At 41.3% G+C, this 24850-nt stretch overlaps 1 protein-coding gene across 3 annotated transcripts in view; it reads right to left on the bottom strand.

Moving 5' to 3' along the window:
- zbtb47b (zinc finger and BTB domain containing 47b) overlaps positions 1 to 24850 on the bottom strand; it is a 254214-nt gene that overhangs the window by 99557 nt on the left and 129807 nt on the right. For all 3 annotated transcript variants that reach the window (XM_078536591.1, XM_078536583.1, XM_078536595.1), the window contains exon 2: positions 7267 to 8646. In XM_078536591.1, coding sequence (XP_078392717.1) covers positions 7267 to 8565 — 1299 coding nt within the window. In that variant the 5' untranslated portion in view covers positions 8566 to 8646. The remainder of the gene's footprint in view (positions 1 to 7266; positions 8647 to 24850) is intronic.

Genomic DNA, 24850 nt, shown 5'->3' with positions numbered 1-24850 from the left:
AACACAAACAGTAGAAAAGGGGTGGTGGTTAAGGGGAGGATGAAAGAAGTAGATTTTAAGAAGAGCTTTTGAACGTTAGGAGAGATGCAAGGAGGAGGGGGGAATTGAGAATAGAAATGTAAACTGGAAGGAGGGTGGATTGTACAGCTGCAAGAAGGAAGGTATTTTTTACAGTAAAGCAAAAGGAGAAATAAAAAATGAGGAAAAGAGCATGAAAGCAAATTTCAGATATGTTGGGCAGTCATACGCTTTATTACATCTCATCAAAAATTCTAGCTGATATCCCAGTTTCAGCATCACAACACTAGGGGGGACAAACAACGCAAAGTCCTAGTACAGCAAAGCAAAGCAACCCAATAGAATCTGAAAGCAGTTTTAGCTTTGGAAGGCTGTCAGACACTGTAAGCATTTAAAAAAAATACTGCAGGCCTCCACAACTTTCAGCAAAAGTTAACAAACTGCATGAATAAGTGAAGCCTACTTGTCAGCATGATGTAATTCATACAAATGCTGTTCACAGCAAAAAAAAGGTATTCAAAGTGTGACAGGGATGGTTCATTGCAGGAACTCACAAAAATGCTATATTTAACTTTGCTGACCTCTATACTTGATCCCCATAGCTCCTGCCAACCGCAAAAAAAAAAACCAAACCCACTAGCAAGTGAATGAAGGTCAGCAGTGTGAGCACAGAAAACAAGCACATTCTTGAGGCTGACATGCAGTTCAGAAACCTGAAAGTAACTTCATGCCTGATGAAGCCGGGGTGAAAAATGCCCAGTAGGTACGGGGTTGCTAAATCTCTAAGCATAATGTGCAAAATGCACAGAGCACAGCAACTTTACATGATTTTTAAAAATAAATTGAAAAATCAAGATGAAGGTGCTAAGATCCACAATCCAGAGGGCAACCACATTGCTGTGGGCCTGGAACCACTTGTAGGTCAGATCAGATAAGGAGGCAGATTTCCTTCCCTAAAGTGCATACGTGAACCAGATGGGTTTTTACAACAATCAATGATAGTTTCATGGGCATCATTACTGAGGCTAGCTTTATATTCCAGATTTATTAATTGAATTTAAATTCTACCAGCTGCTGTAGTGCGATTTGAGCCCAGGTCCTCAAAGCATTAGCCTGGGCCTCTGGATTACAAGTCCTGTGACATTACCACTACGCCCCAATGTGCAACTCTTCCAGTGGCTCTTAGTAAATGGACCATTGGTCAAAGTGCTCTGACACTTTGGAACTGGCCATACTTCGATTTTTGATTGGATTGAATGGATTGGATTTCAACCTGGATTGATCTGACACACCATCCTAACTATTGGTTGCTTTATAAATTAGTCCTGGAGTTTAAAAATGAATGGGTCCATTTTGTTCCCCTTGCAATAAAGGCTAACATGCAATTTGCCTTCCTGATTCTTTGCTGTACCTGCATGCCAACTTCGTATTCCTTGTATGAGTACATGCAATCCCCTCTGGAACATCAACATTTACATGTTGCACGTCTTTTTAAAAATATTCTGCTTTCCTATCTTACTGCCAAAGTGAAAAACCTCACACTTCTCCACATATGTTCCATCTACTAAAATTCTGACAGAGATGGACAGACTGGGTGCAGGGAGGATATTTCCTCTGGCTGGGGGTTTTAGAACAAGGGGTCACAGTCTCAGGTTACGGGGTAGACCATTTGGGACAAAGGTGAGGAGAAACTTCTTCACTCAGAGGGTGGTGAGTCTATGGGATTGTCTACCACAGAAGGCTGTGGAGGCCAGGTCACTAAATATATTTAAGAAGAGATAGATTTCTGGGCTCTAAAAGCATCAAGGGGTATGGGGAGAGTGCAGGAGTACAGCGTTGAGATACAGGATCAGCCATGGTCATACTGAATGGCGGAGCAGGCTCGAAGGGCCGAATGACCTACTCCTGCTCCTATTTTCTATGTTTCTATCACTTTGTCTACTCACTTAACATGTCTATAACTCTTTGTTGCCTCTGAGTCCTCCTCACAGCTTGCATTCTCACCTATCTTTATATCAGCAAACTGAGATATATTACTCTCTGTCTCTTCATCTAAGTCATTACTAAATAGCTGAGGCCCCAACATGGATCTTTGTGGCACTCATTAGTCACAGCCTGCCAACTTGAAAATGTCCCGTTTATCACTACTCTCTGCTTCCCGTTTGTTAACCAATCCTCTATCTATATATCCACAAAAAACTAATAAATTTGTCAAACAAGACTGATTCCCCTTTTGTAAAACTGTGCTGACTTTGTCTGATCATGCTATGATTCTCTAAGTACACTGTTCAGATTCCCTTAATAATAAATCATAGCGGTTTGCCAATGACCGACATCAAGCTAACGGGCCTGTTGTTCCCTGTTTTCTCTCTCCGTCCTTTCTTGAATAACGGTGCAATATTTGCTCATTTCCAGTCCACTGGGAGGTAAAGCCACAATCAGATCAGCTATGATGTTATTGAATGGCGGAGCAGACTCAATGGGCTCAATGGTCTGCTATTGGTCCTATTTCTTATGAGTTTCTCTACTATTTTTTCTCTGCTGAAATTAATTACCTTAATTTCCTCACTCTTATCAGCCTCTCATTACCCTCTATTTCCGGTAGATAACTTGTGAAGAGACAAAATATTTGTTCAACGTCCCTGCCATTTCCTCAATGCTCATGGTAACTTCTCCTGTCTCTACCTCTCAGGGGCCAACAATTACTTTAGCTACTTTCTTCCTTTTTATATACTTGGGGAAGCTTTCCCAATCTGTGTTGATATTCCTGGCTAGTTTACTCTCATATTCTAATTTCTCTATCAACTTTTCAGTGGCCCTTAGCTGGTTTCTAACACACTCCACTCGTCAGGTTCTTTACAGCGTCATAAGGTTCTTTTTTAATCTGATTAAATCCTTAATCTCTTTTGTTAACTATGGATGGATCTTTCCTGCTGTGCTCTTGTTTTTTTTAATGAAACATACTTCAGTTGAATATTTCAAATCCCTTTATTAAATGTTTCCCACACCGTACCTTTTAGTCTATTTACTCAATCAACTTTAGTCAGCTCCCCCTTCCGACCTATCTAATTGGTTTTGTTTATTTTTGATTTGGGACTACAGCATGTTGCTTTCAAACTTAATCTGGAATTCAATTATATTGTGATCACCCTTTCCCAGCAGATCGTTTACTATGAGATTACTAATTAACCCTGTGTCTTGCACAATACTAGATCGAAAATAGCTTTATCCCCAGTTGGTTCCACAATGTATTGTTCCAAGAAACTGTCATGAAAGTATTCTACAAACTCTCGATTCCTCAAAGACTTTTGACCAAATGCAAGGCGCAAGTCAGAAATGTGATGGAATGCTCTCCACTTGCCTGGATGAATGCAGCTCCCACAACACTCGAGGCACTTGACACCATCTAAGACAATGTAGCCCACTTGATTGGCACCCCATTCGTCACCTGAAACATTCACTACCTGTACCACTGGCACACCATAGCTGCAGTGTGTACCACTTGCAAGATGCACTGCAACAACTCGCTAAATTTTTTCCAGTGCCATCAAAATCCATGATCTCTACCACCTAGGGAAAAGGCAGCAGTTGCATGGGAACAATACTCCCTTTAAGTCCTGCAAGATCCTAATTTCGAAATATATTGCTATTCCTTCAGGCTGGGTCAAAATCCTGAAACTGCTGACCCAATAGCACTCTGAGCATACCTTCACTACACGGGCAATAAATGCTGGTGTGATGCTCACATCCTGTGAATGAATAAGGTGATTTGTAAAAGCATAATGCTTGTGCTTTGGAACAGGTATTTGATGGATCTGCTGGCTCTGCATCGCATTCAAGTGTTACTACCTCTTGAATCACTCTCCAAGCAAGTGTTTGTTAAACTTTTGTGGTGTCAAACCGACAAGACAGCTAGTTCTCCCTTTTAACACTAAAATGGTTAACAATGAAATTTAACAAGTTAAGAAAGTAAATGGGATCACCTGGGAACTCTTAGCATTTTAACACATCCAGTGATAAGGTAAAGCGGTCGAGGACTAAACCTTGTGATGGCCTCACACCACTTACTAAAATATGATGCACTATTAGCTTAAGGACTTTGCTTTTACTTTAACTGCTACATTCCTGAATTACACAAGGCATTTTGTGATGTGAATCCTAAACTCCTCACAGTGACCTAAAATTGGGAACACAGTAGACTCAGTTTAATTCACCTAAATCTGGGATAAGATGACAAAATTTAAAACCAATTTTGCTACCTGAAAGTTTATTACATTGGTTACAGTGGTTGCATTTAAGCCCCTACCTCTTGCCAGAAAACCCAAACCTCCCATCAGGCATCCCTTCCTTAGGCCCAATTCATGTCCTTCTCTTGGATCTCTCGCAAGCCCACCCCCCCACTGTACTAATCCCCGTGTCACTGAAATGCTTACCATCCAGCCTCCCATCGTGCCTCAAATGCTCGCTGACTTAGGAACAGTTAACTTTCCTCAGGTTCTGACCACCTTCCTTTCAAAACTACTGCCATCCTCAGGAGTGCTAAAAATTACGCTGACAACCAATTTAAGATGGTCAGTGGGGCTGTGCCACTGTGCGTGCTGGAAGCTACATATATTAATACAGAGGGACCTATTCTTAACAGACAGAAAAACACATGTCCACAGATTGCGACAAAATAAGTGACAGCCATTCACTGACTCATTCCTCAAGGCAATGCCTTGACCAATCAGGGTCAAGCTGCCTGGTTTCAATTTCAAACAAAGCCTGGCAGTTAACTGCCAGTCACCAGCATTCTCCATGGCAATGCCTCGACCAGAGTGCACTTGCCAACCAATCAGCACTCTCATCTCTTACAGTATTTTCCCTTATATTGGTATTCTTGCAAGTGTCCTGATGAGTGGAAGGCGAAAAGCTTCAACATCTCTTTTTTCATCACTTGAATACATTTTTGCTGAGATTAAATATCTCCTTAAAAGTCTGCCACTGCATCTCAACTGTCCTACTTTTTAACCTAGGTTTCCCAACTTACTTCAGCTAGCTCTGCTGTCACTATCCTTATAATTACATTTATTCAGGTTTAAAACGCTAGTCTTAGAACAACTCTTCACTCCATCAAACTGAACATGAAATTCTATGATGTTATGATCACTGTCACGTAAAGGCTCCGTTATCATGACGTTATTGACTAATCCTGTCTCATTGCTCATTACTAGGTACAGAATATCCTGCTTCCTGGTTGGCTCTAGAACGTACCTGCTCTAAGAAATTGTCCCACATGCTGTCAAGACTTCTATATGCCTGCCAATTCTTAGATGAGTCACAATCGGCACCTTGAAACTTTTTAAAAATTTGTTCTTTCATGGGATGCGGGCGTCACTGGCTCGGCCAGCATTTGTTGCCCATTCCTAATTGGCCTTCAGCCACCTTCTTGAACCGCTGCAATCCATGCGGTGTAAGTGCACTCGAAATGCTGCTAGGGAGTTCTAGGATTTTGACCCAGCGACAGTGAAGGAATGGCGACATACTTCCAAGTCAGGATCGTGTGTGGCTTTGAGGGGAACGTGCAGGTGATGGTGTTCCCATGCAACTGCTGCTTTTGTAGGAACATAGGAGCAGGAGTAGGCCATACGGCCCCTCAAGCCTGCTCCGCCATTTAACTGGATCATGCTGATCTTCTACCTCAACACCATCTTCCTGCACTTCTGGTATCCCTTGATGTCATTGGTGTCTAGAAATCTATCGAACTCTGCTTTGAATATACCCAATGACTGAGCCTCCAGAGCCCTCTGAGAATTCTTAGATTCACTTCTGACAGAAGATATCCCTCCCCATCTCAGTCTTATTCTGCGACTGTGCCCCTTGATTCTGGGCCTCCCCCTGACAGCCAAGGGGAACATCCTTCCTGCATCTACCCTGTCAAGCCCTGTAAGAATTTTGTACACTTCAATGAGATCACCTCTCATTCTTCTAAACTTTATTGTCCTTCTAGGTGGTAAAGGCTGTGGGTCTTGAAGGAGCCAAAGGGGACTTGGTAGGTTGCTGCAGTACATCTTGTAGATAGTACACACTGCTGCCATTGTGCATTGGCAGGAGGAGTAAATATCTAAGGTGGGAACAGATTCCATCCGCCATCTTGCCCACTGTGTCTGGTTGAGCCATGCTGTATGTGACCTCTGCGGTCAAGTGGATCTAAGCTTGGTTTCAAACTCCATAGACCATCGTACCATCTCAGCCAATCTGCAGCCGAAACCCCCATCCATGTTTTTGTCACCTTCAGGAATGGGCAATAAATGTTGGCCTAGCCAGCGACGCCCACATCCTATGAATGAATAAAAAACTCTTACCCAATACTCTACTGCCCAACCTTACACCCTCCATAGTCCGCTCATATTCTCTCATTATAACCCGCTTTCGAGGGTATGAGAAATCTGGAATCACTTTCCTCTAAAAGGATTCTGGGTCAATTGCAATTTTCAAAACTGAGTTACATAAAGTTCTGTAAAGTTATGAAGAGCTATGGAGCAAAGCAAGGGCAAAAGTGGAATTGAAATACAGATTGGACATGATCTATTTGAATGGCAGAACAGCCTATTCCTGTCCCTATGCTCCCTTCCCTCATTTCAACATTACTTCTGTTCTTGCTGATAGTCACTGGCTTCTGATGCTCCAATACCTACAGTTTTAAATTCTCATCCTCACAATTAAATCCCCAAAGGTCTCACTCACCACAAGCCCTACAACCCTCTAGAACTCTCCATTCCTCCAATGCTGCATTCCTTCATCCCAGAGAGAAAACATTGTTGAATGGTCAGTCAGGCTAATTATTACTGTCCATTCTGTGATGCTATTTTACATTATCAATAGATTTTGACCCAAATACATCAAGTAGGTTGTGGAAATAATTTAAACTTTTTAAATTACCCTTTAACCAGAAGAATTGCAGTACCAAAGTTCGAGAAACATAATTACCAATTCTGTAGGGCACAAGAGTATTATGGAGATTAGCCTGAAATCTACATAGCAACCAGCAGAAAGAAAACTTAGTACAAATTCATCAGTTGCAACTGGCCTTCTCTGCATTGGTAAAATGGCTAGGCATCTACTACAGGATTGAATTAGAACTCTAAAGACATCATCACTCTGGTTTCAAAAGTGTTACGTATAATGAAGGGGCATGAGTTTAGCTTTAAAACCAAAATGTCATTTGGTGACTAAAATCGAGATTGTGAGTGAAAATTAATAACCTACCTGAATACTTTTCTCACAGTCAGTCTGGTGATGCAGTGATAGCTCACTTTCCAGTACAAATCGCTTGCCACACTTATCACAGATCTGCATGCGGCTGTGTGTGACATTCATGTGCTTCTCTAGGTACCAGCGGTTATTGAAGACCCGGGGACACTTTTTGCAGGGGAAGTGCTGTTTCTCTTCAATTTTCACCTTCTGATTTGAGCCATCAGAATCCTTCTTCCGCTTCCGACCTCGCGTGCTCACTTCCTGTTTGGACTGTCTCCGTGACCTGCTGGGAGCTGCAGGAGTTGAGCCTTTGGAAGCAGTTGAGGCTCTTGCTCTTCTTCGCGTTGTTTGCCCACTTTCAGTTTTAACTTCTGGAGTATCAGGGTTATTATCACCTTCATTGACATCTTCATCACTCTCTTCAACTTCCTCCTCCTCTTCTTCACTAACATCTTCTTCATCCTCCTCTTCATCTCCATCATCAGCATCGTCATCATCCTCCTCCTCCTCGTCCTCATCATCATCGTCATCGTCTTCTTCATCGTCCTCCTCTTCATCTTCAGGGCACCTACCTAATACGGCTGTAGCCTCTGAAGGTGAAGACATACCCTCAGCCCCTTTAGAAACATTCAGTGTCTGGTTGTTAAGGTTAACCTCCACGATAATCTGTTCCCTGTTGTACGAGCCCCTACTGTCCGAATCATCATCCAACTGCTCAGTATCTCCCTCAATCTTGCACACTGTTTGGTCATCGTTCTCCTCCTTATAATACTGTTGTTTTGGCTGAATTGGCGAGTGCTGTTTCCCAGTGTTGTCCTCCACACGCACTGAGTATGGATTGTTGCCCTCTCGAGCATAGATTTTTGGGTGCGAATCCACCTCCTGCTTGATCTCACGGTAAAACTGAGAGCCGAGGGGATTGCTGCGGCTTTCCTGTTTTGACATATCGCTAGCCACCGTTGTCAAATTTAAAGACCGGCTATCTATTAATTCCTGACAAGAAGTGGCAATATCATTCATCTGCAGAACTGCAGCAGCATTCAGCACATCCTGCACATTGCAGGCGTTTACCAGCAGTTTTGAAGTGTAGATAAAATTAAGGATTTGCTGAAACCCTTGAGACGTTAAAGCTTCGAGCGAAAGTTCGACACGTTGAAGCTGCTTGTTTTGTGTGAAGAGGGAGTGAAAGAACTGGCTGTAGGCTGCGAGCACCCCTTTGTGAGCAGGGAACGTGTTCTTCTGGCGCACTAATACAATGTCTACATCACACAGGTCTGGTTGAAACAGGCGCTGCTCATTCAGTCTGTCCATCAAACAAGTAAAGTGGAGGGCAACATCCTCCACCAGAGAATACTCAGTGGAAGGGTAGTCAGTGGTCTTTTCAACTATCAGCTGAAAGAAAAAAGGGAAAATAACATCAAAACTTTGCAGAAAGATTTTTTTTTTTACATTGGGAGTGTGTTTTTTTTATATATATATATATATATATATATATATATATATATATATATATAAAATCAGGTAGCTAATGACAATCTGAAAAAGTGACCAAACACCTTTCCAAAACTTAAATTTGACCAAAACAATTATATTACACAGACGGGAATCAGGATATGCACCCCAACTGGTCCATGACACTGACTTGTTTTACTCATTAACTCCATGAAATTTGTTTCAATTTGTGTCCTCCTCTCTTTCCCTCTTCCCTCGAACACACCACCTTCTTATCAGCAAATAGTACCTTGGCTATCAGTATTCCAGGGTGGCTACCCAGGTGCCCAACAAAAGATGGACAAAAAATAAATTAAAAAAGGGAGAATTTAAACTTTTAGGGTAAACTAGCAAGTAATATAAAAACAGACAGCTAAGAGCTCCTTTAAATATATGAAAAGGAAGAGAGGCCAAAGTGAACGGTTCCTTAGAGAATGCGGCTGGGGAAATAATAATGGGGAGCCAGGAAATAGCAGAGGAATTGAATAAAAGCTTTGCATCAGTCTTCATGGTAGAAGACACTAATAGCATTCCAAAAATACTGAATAATCAAGAGGGAAAGGGTGGGGGGGTGTGGAAATAAATACAACATCTATCACTAGAGAAAAAGTACTAGGGAAACTAATGGGGCTAAAGGCCGATCAGTCCCCTGGACCAGATGGGTTGCATCCTAGGATATTTAAGTAAGTAGCTACAGAGATAGCGGATGCACTGGTAGTAATCTTCCAAGAATCCTTATATTCTGGAAAAGTCCCAAAGGATTGGAAAACTGCCAATGTAACACCCTTATTCAAAAAGGGAGGGAGACAAAAAACAGGTAACTATAGGCCAGTTAGCTTAACATCTGTCATTGGGAAAATGTTGGAGTCTATTATAAAGGAAGCAATAGCAGGGCATTTAGAAATGCATAATATAATCAAGCTGAGTCAGCATGGTTTCATTGAGGGGCTATCATGCCTGACAAATTTATTAGAATTTTTTGAGGTGGCAACAAGCAGGATCGATAAAGGGGAACCAGTAGATGTAATATATTTGAATTTCCAAAAGGCTGTCAATAAGGTACCACACATAAGGCTACTTAAGATAATAGCCCATGGTGTTGAGGGCATTTTATTAGCATGGATAGAGGATTGGCTAACAAAGAGAAGACATAGTTGGGATAAGGGGGGCATTCTCAGAATGGCAACCTGAAACTAGTGGCGTGCCACAGGGATCAGTGCTGCGGCCACTATTATTTATCATATAAAGTAATGACTTGGATGAGGGAAGTGAGTGTACAATCGCCAAGTTTGCAGATGACACAAAAATTGGTGCGAAGGCAAGTGGTGAGGATGACAAAGAGTCTATAGAGGGATATAGGCAGGTTAAGTGAGTGGGCAAAAACTTGGCAGATGGAATATAATGTGGGAAAATGTGAGGTTATGCGCTTTGGCAGGAAGAATAGGGGAGCTGAATATTATTCAAATGGAGAAAGATTGCACAGAGGGATTTGGGGGTCCTCGTGCATGAATCACAAAATGCTAGCAATGAAGTTCAGCAGGTAATAAGGAGAGCAAGTGCAATGTTGGCCTTTATTTCAAAGGGAATGGAGTATAAAAATAGGGAAGTCTTGTTAAAACTATACAAGGAACTAGTTAGACCACACCTGGAATACTGTGAACAGTTTTGGTCCCCTTACTTAAGGAAAGATGTAATGGCATTGGAGGCAGTCCATAGAAGGTTCACTCGATTGATCCTGGGGATGGAGGGGTTTTCTTATGAGGAGAAGTTGAGTAGGTTGGGCCTGTACTCATTGGAATTTAGAACCTTATTGAACATATAAGATTATTAAGGGGCTTGACAGGGTAGATGCTGAGAGGTGGTTTCCCCTTGTGGGAGAGTCTAGGGACGGAGGGCATAATCTCAAACTGAGGGGTTGCCCCATTTAAACCAGAGATGAGGAGGAATTTCTTCTCTCAGATGGTAGTGAATTTGTAAAATTCTTTACCGCAGAGGGCTGTAGAGGCTGGGTCGTTAAGTATATTCAAAGCTGAGGTAGACATATTTTTAATCAGTAAGGGGATGAAGGGTTATGGGGAAAAGGCAGGAAAGTGGAATTGAGGATTATCAGATCAGCCATGGTCTCATTGAATGGCGGAGCAGACTCAATGGGCCAAACGGCCTACTTCTGCTCTTATGTATCTTATGGTAGCTTTTTAAATGTGAGCATCGGAGGGTTTCACACCCATGGGGACATCCACACATCTGAAGACAGGACCCTCCGATGATTTTACCTTGTCCCGACCTAAGAGGTTAGCCCAGCTGACTAGCTTGGGCCTTCTAGTCTAAACAGTCTGACACCGTGCTGTTGAGTTCTTTACCAAAGAAATGATCCTTATTGTCCCTAAAGTGACAAGCTCAACAATAGGTAAACTGGCCAACATTTAACATATAAATATATAAAAAAGCCAATGTCCACAACATTGAATTTGACTATTTCAAGACGAGTAAGCCACTATTATAAACTTGCATTAAGAAAGGAGTTACAGACTGTTTTTGTTTATTCAGCTAACATTGTTGGGAGACAATCTTTCAGGAGAAGTTAAACTCAACAATGAATGCGTGTCTGAGATGTTAGGTCCCCTACTTCCAAAACACACTGCAAAAGCAGTTCTGGTACCATTCCCTGCTCCTGCATGTCCATCCAGCTGCTTAACAAAGTACAAACCAGGACGACTTTCACTAGCTGCCTTCACACCTTTATCAACATAAATCATTTCACTTGGGATTATGCGGAGTGTTTTATCTAGGATGCTGCTACCTCCCGCATCCAAATTTTACAATGAGCTGAAATGAAAGGTCCACTGAAATGTCTTGGGTTAAAAGCTAGCCCTACTGGTGCAAATTCAACTCCCCAATTACTTGACCAGGGCAGTTCACCCTGTTTCACCTGTAATCACTATTTGAATAAAATTAATCCTCAATTTCCTGGGATGAAAGGCTTAACCTATGAAGAAAGATTGTAAAGGTTGGGCCTATACCCATTGGAGTTTAGAAGAATGAGAGGTGATCTTATTGAAACATATAAGACCCAGAGGGCACTTGATAAGGTGGATACCCGGAGGATGTTTCCTCTTGTGGGGGAGACTAAAACTAGAGGACGTAGTTTAAGAATAAGGAGTTCTCCCTTTTAAGACAGAGATGAGGAGAATATTTTTCTCTTAGGGTGTTTAGTCTGTGGAATTCTCTTCCCCAGAAAGTAGCGACGGCTGGGTCTTTAAATGTATTCAAGGCTGAATTAAACAGATTCTTGAGACAAGGGAGTCAAGGGTTAATGGGGACAGACAGGAAGGTGGAGCTGAGGCCACAACCAGGTCAGCCACAATCATACACTCTGTCCCCTGCCAACGCAAGATGGCCACTCAAGATGACCACCAATATTTGTCTGCTCATATGCAGAAAACAAATGGCCAGAGACACAGTGCTAGCAAGCCACGCCTTTAAAAAAAACTTCTGTGATGGGGGGTGGGGTGTAATATTAAAACAGAGATACTTTGTTTTCCCTTCCCGATTACATAAGCAGAGTTAAAAAAAACCTGAATTTCGCGGACTGTGTATATAACTGCTGCGACAAACCTATTGCATTGAACGGAGTTGGAGATCGAGGGGAAAGTGGTACATGCACCTAGTTTCTGGCTCATCACATTAAAATTTCTGTGTCAGGTTTTTTCTGGAAAACCTTTTTCTGTTAAACTGCGTGCTTTTAAATTTTGAAAGTTTAACTTCTGCGGTACAACTGCGCGTGCATTGCGTTGGGAGCAAACGCAGCCATGATCCTATTGAATGGCAGAGGAGGCTCAAAGGACCAAATGGCCTACTTCTGCTCCTAAGTCCTGTGTTCTTATGTTACAATTTCAGGAATTTTTTTGTTCCCTGAAGAAGTTTCTCAGCGATAGAAAAAAAATGCTCCAAACTATACCTTTCAGATAATTTTCTGTTGCAAAGATGCATGCTGAGATGGTTACAATTATCCCATTTCCAGTTATCTGTATGATGTGGTTTTACACTATGAAAGAAAAACTTGTATTTGCAGGTTGCTTTCACGATGACAGGTGTCCCAAAGTGTTTTACAGCCAAAAAAAGCTTTTAAGAGTAGTCACTTTTGTGATGTGGAAAATGTGGTAACCAATTCAGCAAGCTTTCACAAACAGCAATGTGATAATGAACAGATAATGGTTTTGTGATATTGATTGAGGGATAAATATTGGCCAGAATACCAGAAATAACTCCCCTGTTCTTCTTTGAAATCGTGCTGTGGGATCTTTTACGTCCAACAGAGAGGGCCTTGATTTAATGTCTCATCCAAAAGGCAGCAACTTCAACAGTGCGACCGACACTCCTTCAGTACTGCACTGGGCTGTCGGCTTGCTGACGTGACTAGTTCCTACCAGAGGCGAGAGTGCTAGCAACTGAGCCCAGGCTGAGTCATCATGCTATTAAGTTCACTTTCAGAGCATCAGACATTAATTTATAAATATGTTCAATCTGAACGTAATCAAATTGAAGCACAGAATATTCAAAATTATGCATTGTGCAAAAACAAACTGCATGCATAACCAAAAAAGCCCAAAATGGGTTATTCCGAATGGGTATTTTTGAAAACAATATGATTTCTTCTATATTAGGAAAAGAAGCAAATTCCTGGTAACTGATTAGGTAAATTCAAAGGCTTTATCTCTGCACATTCTTTGCAGTGTCATATCTCTCGGGGTTTACCATTAGGTCTTTTGCCAACTCAAACAAAAAGAATGAGTTGCAAAAACTCCCGGCTATTGTCCACTTAATTTCTGTGAAGGTAGATTTCCAGCCAAGCTTAGTATTTGAATTTTAATATAACGTGACAATATAACAGAAACATCTAATTACAGGAATCGCAGCTATTTACATGTAATGCCAGCGATTTGCAATTTAAATCAGCAAAATAACACTGAGCTAGGACGTAAAGAACACCCGTTAATCTCCATAACATTAGCCATAATCTATTCTGTAATCAAGAATTAAGTGAGCAACATATATGACTACTTATGGTAGAAAAAATAAAGTGACAAATTTTATGAGAAACCAAGATTATTTACCAGTTTTTACACTCTGAATATTAACTGTACACATTTGCTGGATACAATACCCAAAACCATCGCCTTTAGTTGCCACATATTTAGCTGTAGCAGCCTGTGCAGTAAGGCAGTTTTCTTTTTAAATCTGCCACTCACAACTACATTAATGACTGGCTAAATTCTTTGCTGCCTCTGCTTCTGACCATTCACACATTGTAAGATTATATAATGGAAGTCAACAGTTTATAAAACCAACTGTTAGAGTTTCTATCAACAGAGAGAGGGAAAAACCTGCATCCGCTTCCTCTGTGAAGCAAGGCAATTTTTTCCTTAGGGATAAAGAGCTACCAGCACATACTGTAAATGCTAAGACCATCTAAACTGATAATCACATTACTGCTTAAATCTTCCTGAGGGTGCAGGCATCATGTGCAGAGTTGATGCTAACTGATACAGGTTTGGAACTTGGCAAAGCTAAAGGTGAAAAAGTATTTGATTGGAATCCTGATTAGTCATTGACATTCCTGAACACTAAGTGATTATCAACCCAGCTAATTAAATAGCAAGATGCGTCTTGAGCACCATACTTTAGGAAGGTTGTGAAAGGCTGAGAGAAGGTGTAGAAGAGGTTTATCAGAATGGGACGAGGGACGTGGGATTTCAGTTATGTGTGGAGAGCCTAGAAAAACTGGGATTGTTCTTCTTTGAACAAAGGAGTTTAAGGGGAGATTTAGAAGTCCTCAAGATCAAGTATATTGTTACTGTAAATAATATTGTTCCTGTAAATAATATGAAATGTTTCCAGTGACAGAGGGGTCAGGGGCTACAGATTTAGGGCAACATGCAAAAGGACCAGGAACTTATTTTTAAATGCAAGTTGGTGAGATATTATATTTATATTTGCACTTTCCAGTGTTTGAATACACTGTGCTTCAACTTGGTTAATGTATAAATAAATGCGTTCAGTCTGAACGTAATGTCTGTCACTCTGAAAGAGAGCTTAATAGCAATATGACTTCAGCCTGAAGAGTAAATTCAAAAGTAACTTTCAAAAAAGAATTGGGTAAATATTTGAAGGGCGAAAAAAACCTGCTAAATTCACCAGGGCTACGGTGAAAAAAAATCAGGGGAATGGGACGAATTGGATTACTCTTTCAAAAAGCCGATCTCATTCTGCGTTGTATCATTTAGAAGATTGCAGATACTGCAAGGCCAATCTTATAGCGCGTGGAGCTGTATGAATCCTAACGCATGTATTGACCAGTGAAGGTAGACTAACTCAATCTCGTAAGTACGGCCCAAGCCATTTGCTGACTGTGCAAGTTTGACACTGAAACAGGGTGCAAAGCTATCCCAAGGGATAACAGCTACACCAGGTAAGAAAGTAAGTCTTGAAGGGGACATAATGAGGCTACAAAGGGATATAGATATGTTAAGTGAGTGGTCAAAGATCTAGCAAACGGAGTATAATGTGAGAAAATGTGAATTTGTCGATTTTGGCAGGAATAAAAAGGCATTTTATCTCAATGGTGACAGCTCGGAGATGCAGAGGGATCTAGGTGTCCAAGTGCATGACAGGGTTAATGTGGAGAGAGTGTTTCCTCTTGTGGTGGAATTTAGAAGTAGGGGGTCACTGTTTAAAAATAAGGGGTCTCCCATTTAAGACAGAGACGAGGAAAATTTTTTTCTCTCAGAGGGTAGCGGATCTTTGGAACTCTCTTCCTCAAAAAGCAGTGGAAGCAGGGTCTTTGAATATTTTTAAGGCAGAGCTAGATAGATTCTTGATAAGCAAGGGGGTGAAAGGTTATCAGGGTAGGCAGGAATGTGGAGATGAGGTTACCATCAAAATCAGCCATGATCTTATTGAAAGGTGGAGCAGTATTGAAGGGCCTACTCCTGAACCTAACTTGTATGTTCATGTGTTCACATGTATGTACCCCAAACAGACCAATGCTTGCTATGTATCGCACCTACTCACGAATGAGCCTGAGGCTGGCACTTTCTCACTTGCAAGGTGTCCAGTCTACCTCAAATTAAGGTCATAATTTGAACAATGGGTGAAGCTAGGTATTTCATGCTGCTACTATGCAGTAGCAACACAACTGGTATTTTCCACTAACAGGATGCTGCCATCAAGCCAAGAAAGGCGCTCTGCTTACCACACAAATAAGTAATGTGGTATATGAATTTCAGTGCCAGTATGATATCAGGTATGGAGGCCATACATCCCATCAACTGGTGGCTCGTATCAAACAGCACATCCTTTTGGCTGTTTGCAATAGACATAGTACTGACCATACTCAACCAGCCCATGCTTGCAAAACTCAGAACGTAATGTCTAATGTTAGATGCGATTCCATAATTGGATAGCAATTGTTGAACAATCCAGAGTGTGCTAATAATTACACGAACAAACAGTTTAAGATGACCAGTGGGTTTCTGATGTGGTTCACTTATGTTTGTCAGAAGCTACATATATTTATAAGCAGGGACTTGTCTTCTGCAGGCAAACGGAACATGTCCAGGCATTATGCCTTTTTTTGAATTAAAAAGAGTGGGGAAGCTAATAGCTGCCTATTAATCAGAGCAGCACCCTTTTCTCATGCAGTATAAATTGTTGCTCCCTTTGAAATTTGGCATTCTTGCATCTGTTCCAACAAGTGAAAATCTTCGACAGGATGTCTTTTTTTTTCAATAATTGTTAAAATCTTTGGAAAATTCTCTATTCGCATGAAAAGAGCCCCAAATTCCTCTGGTCTTTCTTCATAACTAAAGTCTCTTAGCCCTAGAGCTGTTAGTACTGGCTCAATTTCACCTCGGAGTCAGAAAATTAGGTGTTCCACTCTAGTACTGACTGATGCCGAGGGAGTGCTGCCTTTTGGATGAGAGGCCCCATCTCCCTTCTCAGGTGGATGTAAAACTTTCCATGACAGTGCTTCCAATAGCAGGAGAGTTACCCCTGGTGTCCTGGTTAAGTTTTTTGTGATGTTGATCGAGGTACAAAACAGATTATCTGGGCATTATCAAATTGCTGCTTGTGGGAGCCTGCTGTGTGCAAATTAGGATGCTTTATTTCCTACATTACAAGAGTAACTGCACTTCAAGAGTATTTCATTGACTATAAAGCTATTTACGATGTCACAATGTCATTGTAGGAGCTGCAAGACCTTTTTTCAATGTCATTAAGTAAATCTCTTTCATGCTACTTTCACAAATTTGACATGCTTCTTAAAGGAGGTTCACTAAAAAAAAATTTATTCAATGATGTATATAAATTTATTATTCATCCAAGGAGTATCACAGCACAGTATTTGTAACTGAAGGGGCATGGTACTAGTGGTTATGCTGCCGGACTAGTAATCTAGAAGACTGGACTGATACCAGGAGAGACAAGTTTACAATCCACCACAGCAGTTTGGAAATTTAAATTCAAGTAAGTAAATAGGAACAAAGGACTTTGGAACAGGAGTAGGCCTTTTGGCCCTTCGAGCCTACTCTGTCATTCAATAAAATCATGGCTGATCTGATTGTGGTCTCAACTCCTCTTTCCTGTATTCACCCCATAACCCTCAGCTTCCTGGTCTAACAAAACAACTAACTCAGCCTTGAATAAGTTTGATGACCCAGCCTCCACTGCTTTTTGGGGAACAGAATTGCACACAGTAACGACCCTCAGAGAAAAGATTTCTCCTCATCACAGTTTTAAAAGGGAGACCTCTTATTTTTAAACTGTGTCCCCTAGTTCTAGTCTCCCTCACAAGTGGAAACATCCTCCGGATATCTACCTTATCAAAGTCACCCCAGAATCTTATGTTTCAATAAGATCACCTCTCATTCTTCTAAATTCCAATGGGTATAGGCCCAATCTGTTGAACCTTTCTTCATAGGAGAAGCCCTTCACCCCAGGAATGAGTCGAGTGAACCTTCTCTGTACTGCTTCTAATGATTCTTGTTAGGTAAGGGAATCAAAGGTTAGCAGGGTTAGATGAGAGTGTGGAAATCAAAACACAAGATCAGTCATGATCTTATTGAATGGTGGAGCAGGCTCGAGGGGCCGAATAGTCTACTCCTGTTCCTAGTTCTTATGTTCTGATATCAGTATATGTTGACCATTCAACTACTGGATTGTTGTTCACTGATGTCCTTTATGGAAGAAAATCTGCTGTCATTGCTCGGTCTAACCTATATGCGATTCCAGACCCACAGCAATGAGGTTGATTCAACTACCCCCTGCAATGGCCTAGCAAGCCACTCAGTTGTTGTCAAGGCAACTCACCACAACCTTTAGATAAATAGGGATCAACAATAAATGCTGGCATTGTGGGTGACACCCACAACCCATGAATGAATAAAAAAACTCCAGGTTTGCTGTGTGCTCTTTACTTCTTGTGGAGATATCTCCAGGCTGTTCTTCAATCACCTCCGAGTTGCAAGCTCCCAATTTGTTCACACATTTGTCAGATCTCCTTTCCAATTTATCTGGGTCAGTTCCCTTCTTACCTTCTTGACAGTTCCTTTTATTCAGTCATTGATTTCTTTATCTTTGAATGTTGCCTCTCATTTTTTATACTGGACCTAATGATTTTGTGATTGCAATATCCTAGATGTGCCCCTTATTCCTTCCTCATTTGTAGCCTACAGACATGGGCCCTAGAAAGTCGACAATTAAATCATTTAAGATGGAAGCTCATTATGTTCTGGACACAACCAGTGTGAAATTATTCGCTGATTAATGCTTAACATGACCACTTTGTAAAGTTATGTTGTGTGCTTCTGGAAAGGTGTAATTCATTTCTGAATCTTTCATGTTAACTGCCTGCCGCTGGAGACAGAACATTATAAATGGGATACAAACTGTAACTGCTGAGCACTATAGCATTAACAGTAGCTGGCTAGAACAGTGCATAACTGTTACACAGTGCAACAGTAAATATTAGGCATTGTTGCTACTGCTGTTAGCCATCAAATCTTACTCATCAGTTCCAGCAATTAGACATAATAGATAATCACAAGTAATCCAATACAAGTTAATGTTGAGCCAGTCCGTTACTTGATGCTCTTAAAAAAATTATCACCTCAAGTTGCGCATTGCCAGTATTTTAGCCAAGCAATTTGTAAAGCTCAAAACTATTTTCCAACAAAGCCCAAACTTGAAGGACAAAAATCTATAACAGCACAAATAAAATGGGCATAGTATCCAAAATGTCAAACACTTGCTATTATGCTTAACTGGAATCCGACTAACAACACTGTTAAGTGGAATTACACCTGCTCTTTGGAATGTGTGCATCCTTCACCAAGCAACTCACCGAGGCTCCTTCGACAGCAACTTCCAAAACCTTAACCTCTACCATCTAGAAGGACAAGGGCAGCAGATGCCAGCAGAGCACCACCACCTGGAAGTTCCATTCCAAGTCCCGCACCATCCTGACTTGGAACCATGTCACCATTCTTTTCATATCGCTGGGTCAAAATCCTGGCGGTCCCTTCCTATCTGCAGCGGTTCAAATCAATGGCTCACCACCACTTTTTCAGGGGCAATTAGGAATGGGCAATAAATGCTGGCCTAGCCAGTGACACCCACATGCCGTGAGAAAAAATCTAAAGCTCAATTCACGTCTAGTACTCAAACTTGATGTATTTCTCACTCTGAACAGAAAAGCAAGGAGGGTGGATATATGCATGATATGAAGTGGGAAGTACGTATACTGGATTTTTGTACAGTTTGTACTTTTGAAGGACTCAAAGTGATTCTTAGCAGAAGAATGCATTTTCAACAACACATACAGAAAATGAGCATCTCCCCTTTGTAAAAATGTAAGAGAAAGGAAATGGAAAAAGATGCGACTAATGCAAATCTGCAACATTCGCCACTATTCCCAGTTGAAAACACGTTCTTTCAGAGAAAAGGATTTATATTTCAGTCTAAAAATTAATGTGCTGTTCACTGGACCGTTGGTTAAGCAAGAGTGAAGTGAGCAATACTTGTCAGAATAAAGTGGGTAGACATTTTTTTAAAACTAGACTAAAGCAGATGGGGAGACCAAGCATCACCTTGATACTTAAGTGCCAGCTTTGGCTCAGTTGAAAGCTTGAGTCCACAAGACCCATTCCAGAGGCTTAAGCACTCAATCCAGGCCAACACTTCAGTGTCCTGCTGCACTGTCGGAGATGCTGTCTTTCAGACAGGGCATTAAAGCAAGGTCATACCCATCTGGCCTCTCAGGTGCATGGAAACTATTCCATAGCAATTTTTGAAGAGCAAAGGAGTTAGCCCGGGGGTTCTAGCCAATATTTCTCCCTCAACCAACATCAGTGAAACAGATAATTTGGTAATTGATATTTGCTGTTAGTATGACCTTCTTGTATGCAAATTAGCTGCTGCATTGCCCTATATTTACAACAGTGACCATGCTTCATTGGTTGCGAAGCATGTTCAATTTTCTTAAAGTCATGAAAAAGGCTACATTAATGCAAGAGAGGTTTGAGAAGGAGAAATTGATAGAGAGGGGAGAGGAAAAAGGGAGAAGGTATAAAAGTAAAAGCTCAAAAATCTCTGCACCGGCACATATCATACAATGGCTCCCAGTCCTTCATCAACACCCATTTGAAATTCTCATTCAAATCACTCCCAACATCACCCCTCCAAAATTAACACTCCTAGGAGACTGGTATTGTGGTATTGTCCTAGCTGCTTCATTGGGAAGATGATGGCATAGCAGTAAGTTCACTGAATCAGCAATCTAGATACCCAGGATAACACCCTGGGCACATGGATTCAAATCCCACTATGACAGCTGGGGGAATTTAAATTCAAATCAATAAAACTGGTATTGAAAGCTAGACTTAATAATTGTGACAATGAAACTATCATTGATTGTTGTCAAAACACACCCATCTGGTTCACTAATGTCCTTCATGGAAGGAAATCTGCCATCCTTATCTGGTCTGGCCTTTATGTGACTCCAGACCCACAGCAATGTAGTTGACTCTTAATTGCCCTCTGAAATGGCTGAACAAGCCACTCATTTCAAAGGCAATTAGGGATGGGTAACAAATGATGGCCTTGCCAGCAACACCCACATTCCATGAAAGAATAGAGAGAAAAATAATTGGCAGCTGTGCCTTCAACCTTCTATGCCTTAAACTCTAATTTCCATCCACCTTGCTCTGCTCCTTCAAAAATCTCTTTAAAATCAACCTCTTCAATCAAGCTTTTGGTCACACCTCCAACTATCTTTATTTAGCTCAGGTGTCCTGTGAAGTGCCATGGGACATTTTTCTACATAAGGTGCAATATAATTTTATTATACTTTGGTGTATTTTGGCTAGATTCCTTCAAACGGAAAAAACTTCAGAACTTGGCCACACTTCACTCATGCTTTAATCCAGAAGAAAGCAAATTCATCCACTGCTACTTCAAGTTTATCTCCACACGCACCCTATCCTAACAAGTCTGTTGTTTCCTCAGCTAATTCAATGAAGAACGCAGGAGGACATGCCAGGGGCAGCACCAGGCATACCTAAAAATGAGGTGTCAACCTGGTGAAACTATAACAGGGCTACTTATGTGCTAAACAGCATAAGCAGAAAGTGATAGAGCTAAGCGATTCTACAACCAACGGATCAGATATAAAATCTGCAATCCTGCCATATCCAGTCGTGAATGGCAGTGGACAATTAAACAGCTCTCTAGAGGAGGTGGTTCCACAAATATCCCCATCCTCAACGATGGAGAAGCCCAGCACATCAGTGCTAAAGATTAGGCTGGAGCATTTGCACCAATCTTCAGCCAGAAGTGCAGAGTGAATGATCCTTCTCTGCCTTCTTTGGAGGTCCCCAGCATCACAGGTGCCATGTAATATCAAGAAATGGCTGAAGGCACTGGATACTGCAAAGGCTATGGGCCCTGACAACATTCCAGCAAAAGTACTGAAGACTTGTGCTCCAGAACTTGTTGCGTCCCTAGCCAAGCTGTTCCAGTACAGCCACAACACTGGCATCTACCTGGCAACGTGGACAATTGCCCAGGTATATCATGTACACAAAAAGTAGGACAAATCTAACAGCCAATTACAGTCCCATCAGACTACTTTTGATCATCAGTAAATTGATGGCAGGGATAATAAACACTGCTATCAAGTGGCACTTGCTTAGCAATAACCTGCTCACTGATGCTCAGTTTGGGTTCCGCCAGGGTCACTCAGCTCCTGACCTCATTACAGCCTTGGTTCAAACATGGACAAAAGAGCTGAACTCCAGAGGCAAGGTGAGAGTGACTGCCCTTGGCATCAAGGCAGCATTTGGCCAAGTGTGACATCAAGGAGCCCTAGCTCCTTGAACATACAAACGAGGCTGAATAGGTCATTCGGCCCCTCAAGCCTGCACTGCCATTTAATAAGGTCATGGCTGATCTGGTAGTAACCTCAAGTCTGCATCCCTCCTATCCCTAATAACCTATCATCCCCTTGCTTACCAAGAATCTATCCACCTCTGCCTTAAAAATATTCAAAGACTCTGCTTCCACCACCTTTTCAGGAACAGAGTTCCAAAGACTTCCAACCTTCAGAAAAATATTATGCCGCATCTCAGTTTTAAATGGGCGATCCCATATTTTTAAACAGTGACCCTTCATTCTAGATTCTCCCACAAGAGGAAACATCCACTCCATATCCACCCTGTCAAGGCCCCTCAGGACCTTATATGTTTCAATCAAAATTCACCTCTTACTCTTCTGAAATCCAGCAGATACCAGCCTAGCCTGTCCAACCTTTCCTCATAAGACAACCCGCCCATTTCAGATATTAACCAAGTAAACCGTCTCTAACTCATTTACATCCTTCCTTAAATAAGGTGACCAATACTGTACAGGGTACTCCAGGTGTGATCTCACTAGTGCTCTGTAGAACTGAAGCATAACCTCCTGCTTTTGTATTCAATTCCCCTCACAATAAATAATAACAGTCTATTAGCTTTTCCTATTACTTGCTGTACCTGCATACTAGCCTTTTGCAATTCATGAACTAAGTCACCCAGATCCCTATGTATCCCAGAGCTCTGCAATCTCTCATCATTTAGATAATATGCTACTCTTATTTCCTTCCTGCCAAAATGGACAATTTCACATTTGCCCACATTGTACTTCATTTGCCAGATCTTTTCCCACTCACTTAACCTATCTATATCTTTTTGTAGCCATATGTCCTCTTCACAATTTACTTTCCTATCTTTGTCATCAGCAAAGTTGGCAACCATTTCGTCCAGCCCTTCATCAAAGTCATTTATAGAAATTGTAAACAGTTGAGATCCCAGCACTGATCCCTGTGGCACACCCCTCGTTACATCTTACCAACCTGAAAAAGACCCATTTATGCTTACTCTATGCTTTCTGTTAGCCAGCCAATCTTCTATCCATATAACCTTTGATGTGGCACTTTTATCAAATGCTTTCTGGAAATCTAAGTCTGGATATCTGATATCTGAATAAATCTGGAAACCCTTTATCCACAGCACATATTACTTCCTCAAAGAACTCCAATAAGTTGGCTAAACACAATTTCCCTTTCACAAAACCATGTTGAATCTGCCTGATTACCTTGAACTTATCCAAGTGCACTGCTATAGAGCTTCTTTAATAATAGCTAACATTTTCCTATGACAGATGCTAGGCTAACTGGTCTGTAGTTTCCCGCTTTCTGTCCCTTTCCCTTTTTGAATAATGGATTTACATTTGCTATCTTCCAATCTAATGGAACGTTCCCCGATTCTAGGGAGTTTCGGAAAATTAAAACAAATACATCAACTATCTCACTAGCCACTTCCTTTAAGACCCTAGGATGAAGTCCATCAGGACCCAGCACTTGCCAGCCCACAGCTCCAACAACTTACCCAGTACCACTTCTCTGGCAGTGGTCATTTTCCTGAGTTCCTCCCTACCTTCCATTTCATGATTTACAACCGCCTCTGGGATATTACTTGTATCCTTTATAGTGAAGACTGGTGCAAACTAGCTGTTCAATTCATCCGCTATTTCCCTGTTTTCCATGATCAATTCTCCAGACTCACTTCCTATAAGGCCAATGCTCACTTTGTTAACTTGTTTTTTAAAAAAATATTTATAGAAACCCTTACTATCTGTTTTTACATTTCTGGTTAGCTTTCTCTCCTACTCTAATTTTTCCCTCCTTATTAATCTTTTAGTCATCCTTTGCTGTTCCTCATACTCTGTCCGATCTTCTGACCTTCCATCTATCTTTTCACAGTTGTATACTTTTTCTTTAAGTTTGATACTATCTTTAACCTTTCTAGTTAACCACGGATGGTGTCCATCCCTTAGACTTTTTCTTACTCGTTGGAATGTATCTATTCTGTGTGTTCTGAAATATCCCCTTAAATGTTTGCCACTGCATCTCTATTGGCCTATCCCTTAACCTAATTTGCCAATTCACTTCGGCCAGCTCCGCTTTCTTGCCTTCATAATTGCCCTCATTTAAGTTTAAAAACAAAGTCTCAGGCCCACTCCTCTCTCATATTATGGATGCTGCTCCCTAGGGGTGCCTTCACTATAAGGTTATTAATTAATCCCATCTCGTTGCACAATACCAGGTTAGTACAGCCTGTTCTCTGGTTGTCCCCAGAGCATGCTGTTCTAAGAAATTATCCCGGAAACATTCTATGAACTCATCTAAACTACCCTTTCCCATCTGACTTTTTCAGACCACATGTAGATTAAAATCTCCCATGATTATCACTGTGTCTTTCTGACAAGCTCCCTTTATTTCTTCCAAAAAAGTGGTCAATGGGAATCAGGGAGAAATCTCTCCGCTGGTTAGAGTCATACCTAGCACAAAGAAAGGTGGTTGCAATTGTTGGAAGTCAATCCTCACGGTGGTGTCCTAGGCCCAACCATCTTCAGCTGCTTCATCAATGACCTTCCTTCCATCATAAGGTCAGAAATGGGGATGTTTGCTGATGATTGCACAATGTTCAGCACCATTTACGACACCTCAGAT

The sequence above is a fragment of the Cetorhinus maximus genome, chromosome 3 (assembly GCF_964194155.1).
Source record: "Cetorhinus maximus chromosome 3, sCetMax3.hap1.1, whole genome shotgun sequence".
Lineage (NCBI taxonomy): Eukaryota > Metazoa > Chordata > Chondrichthyes > Lamniformes > Cetorhinidae > Cetorhinus > Cetorhinus maximus.
This window is presented reverse-complemented; position numbering and strand designations above follow the sequence as displayed.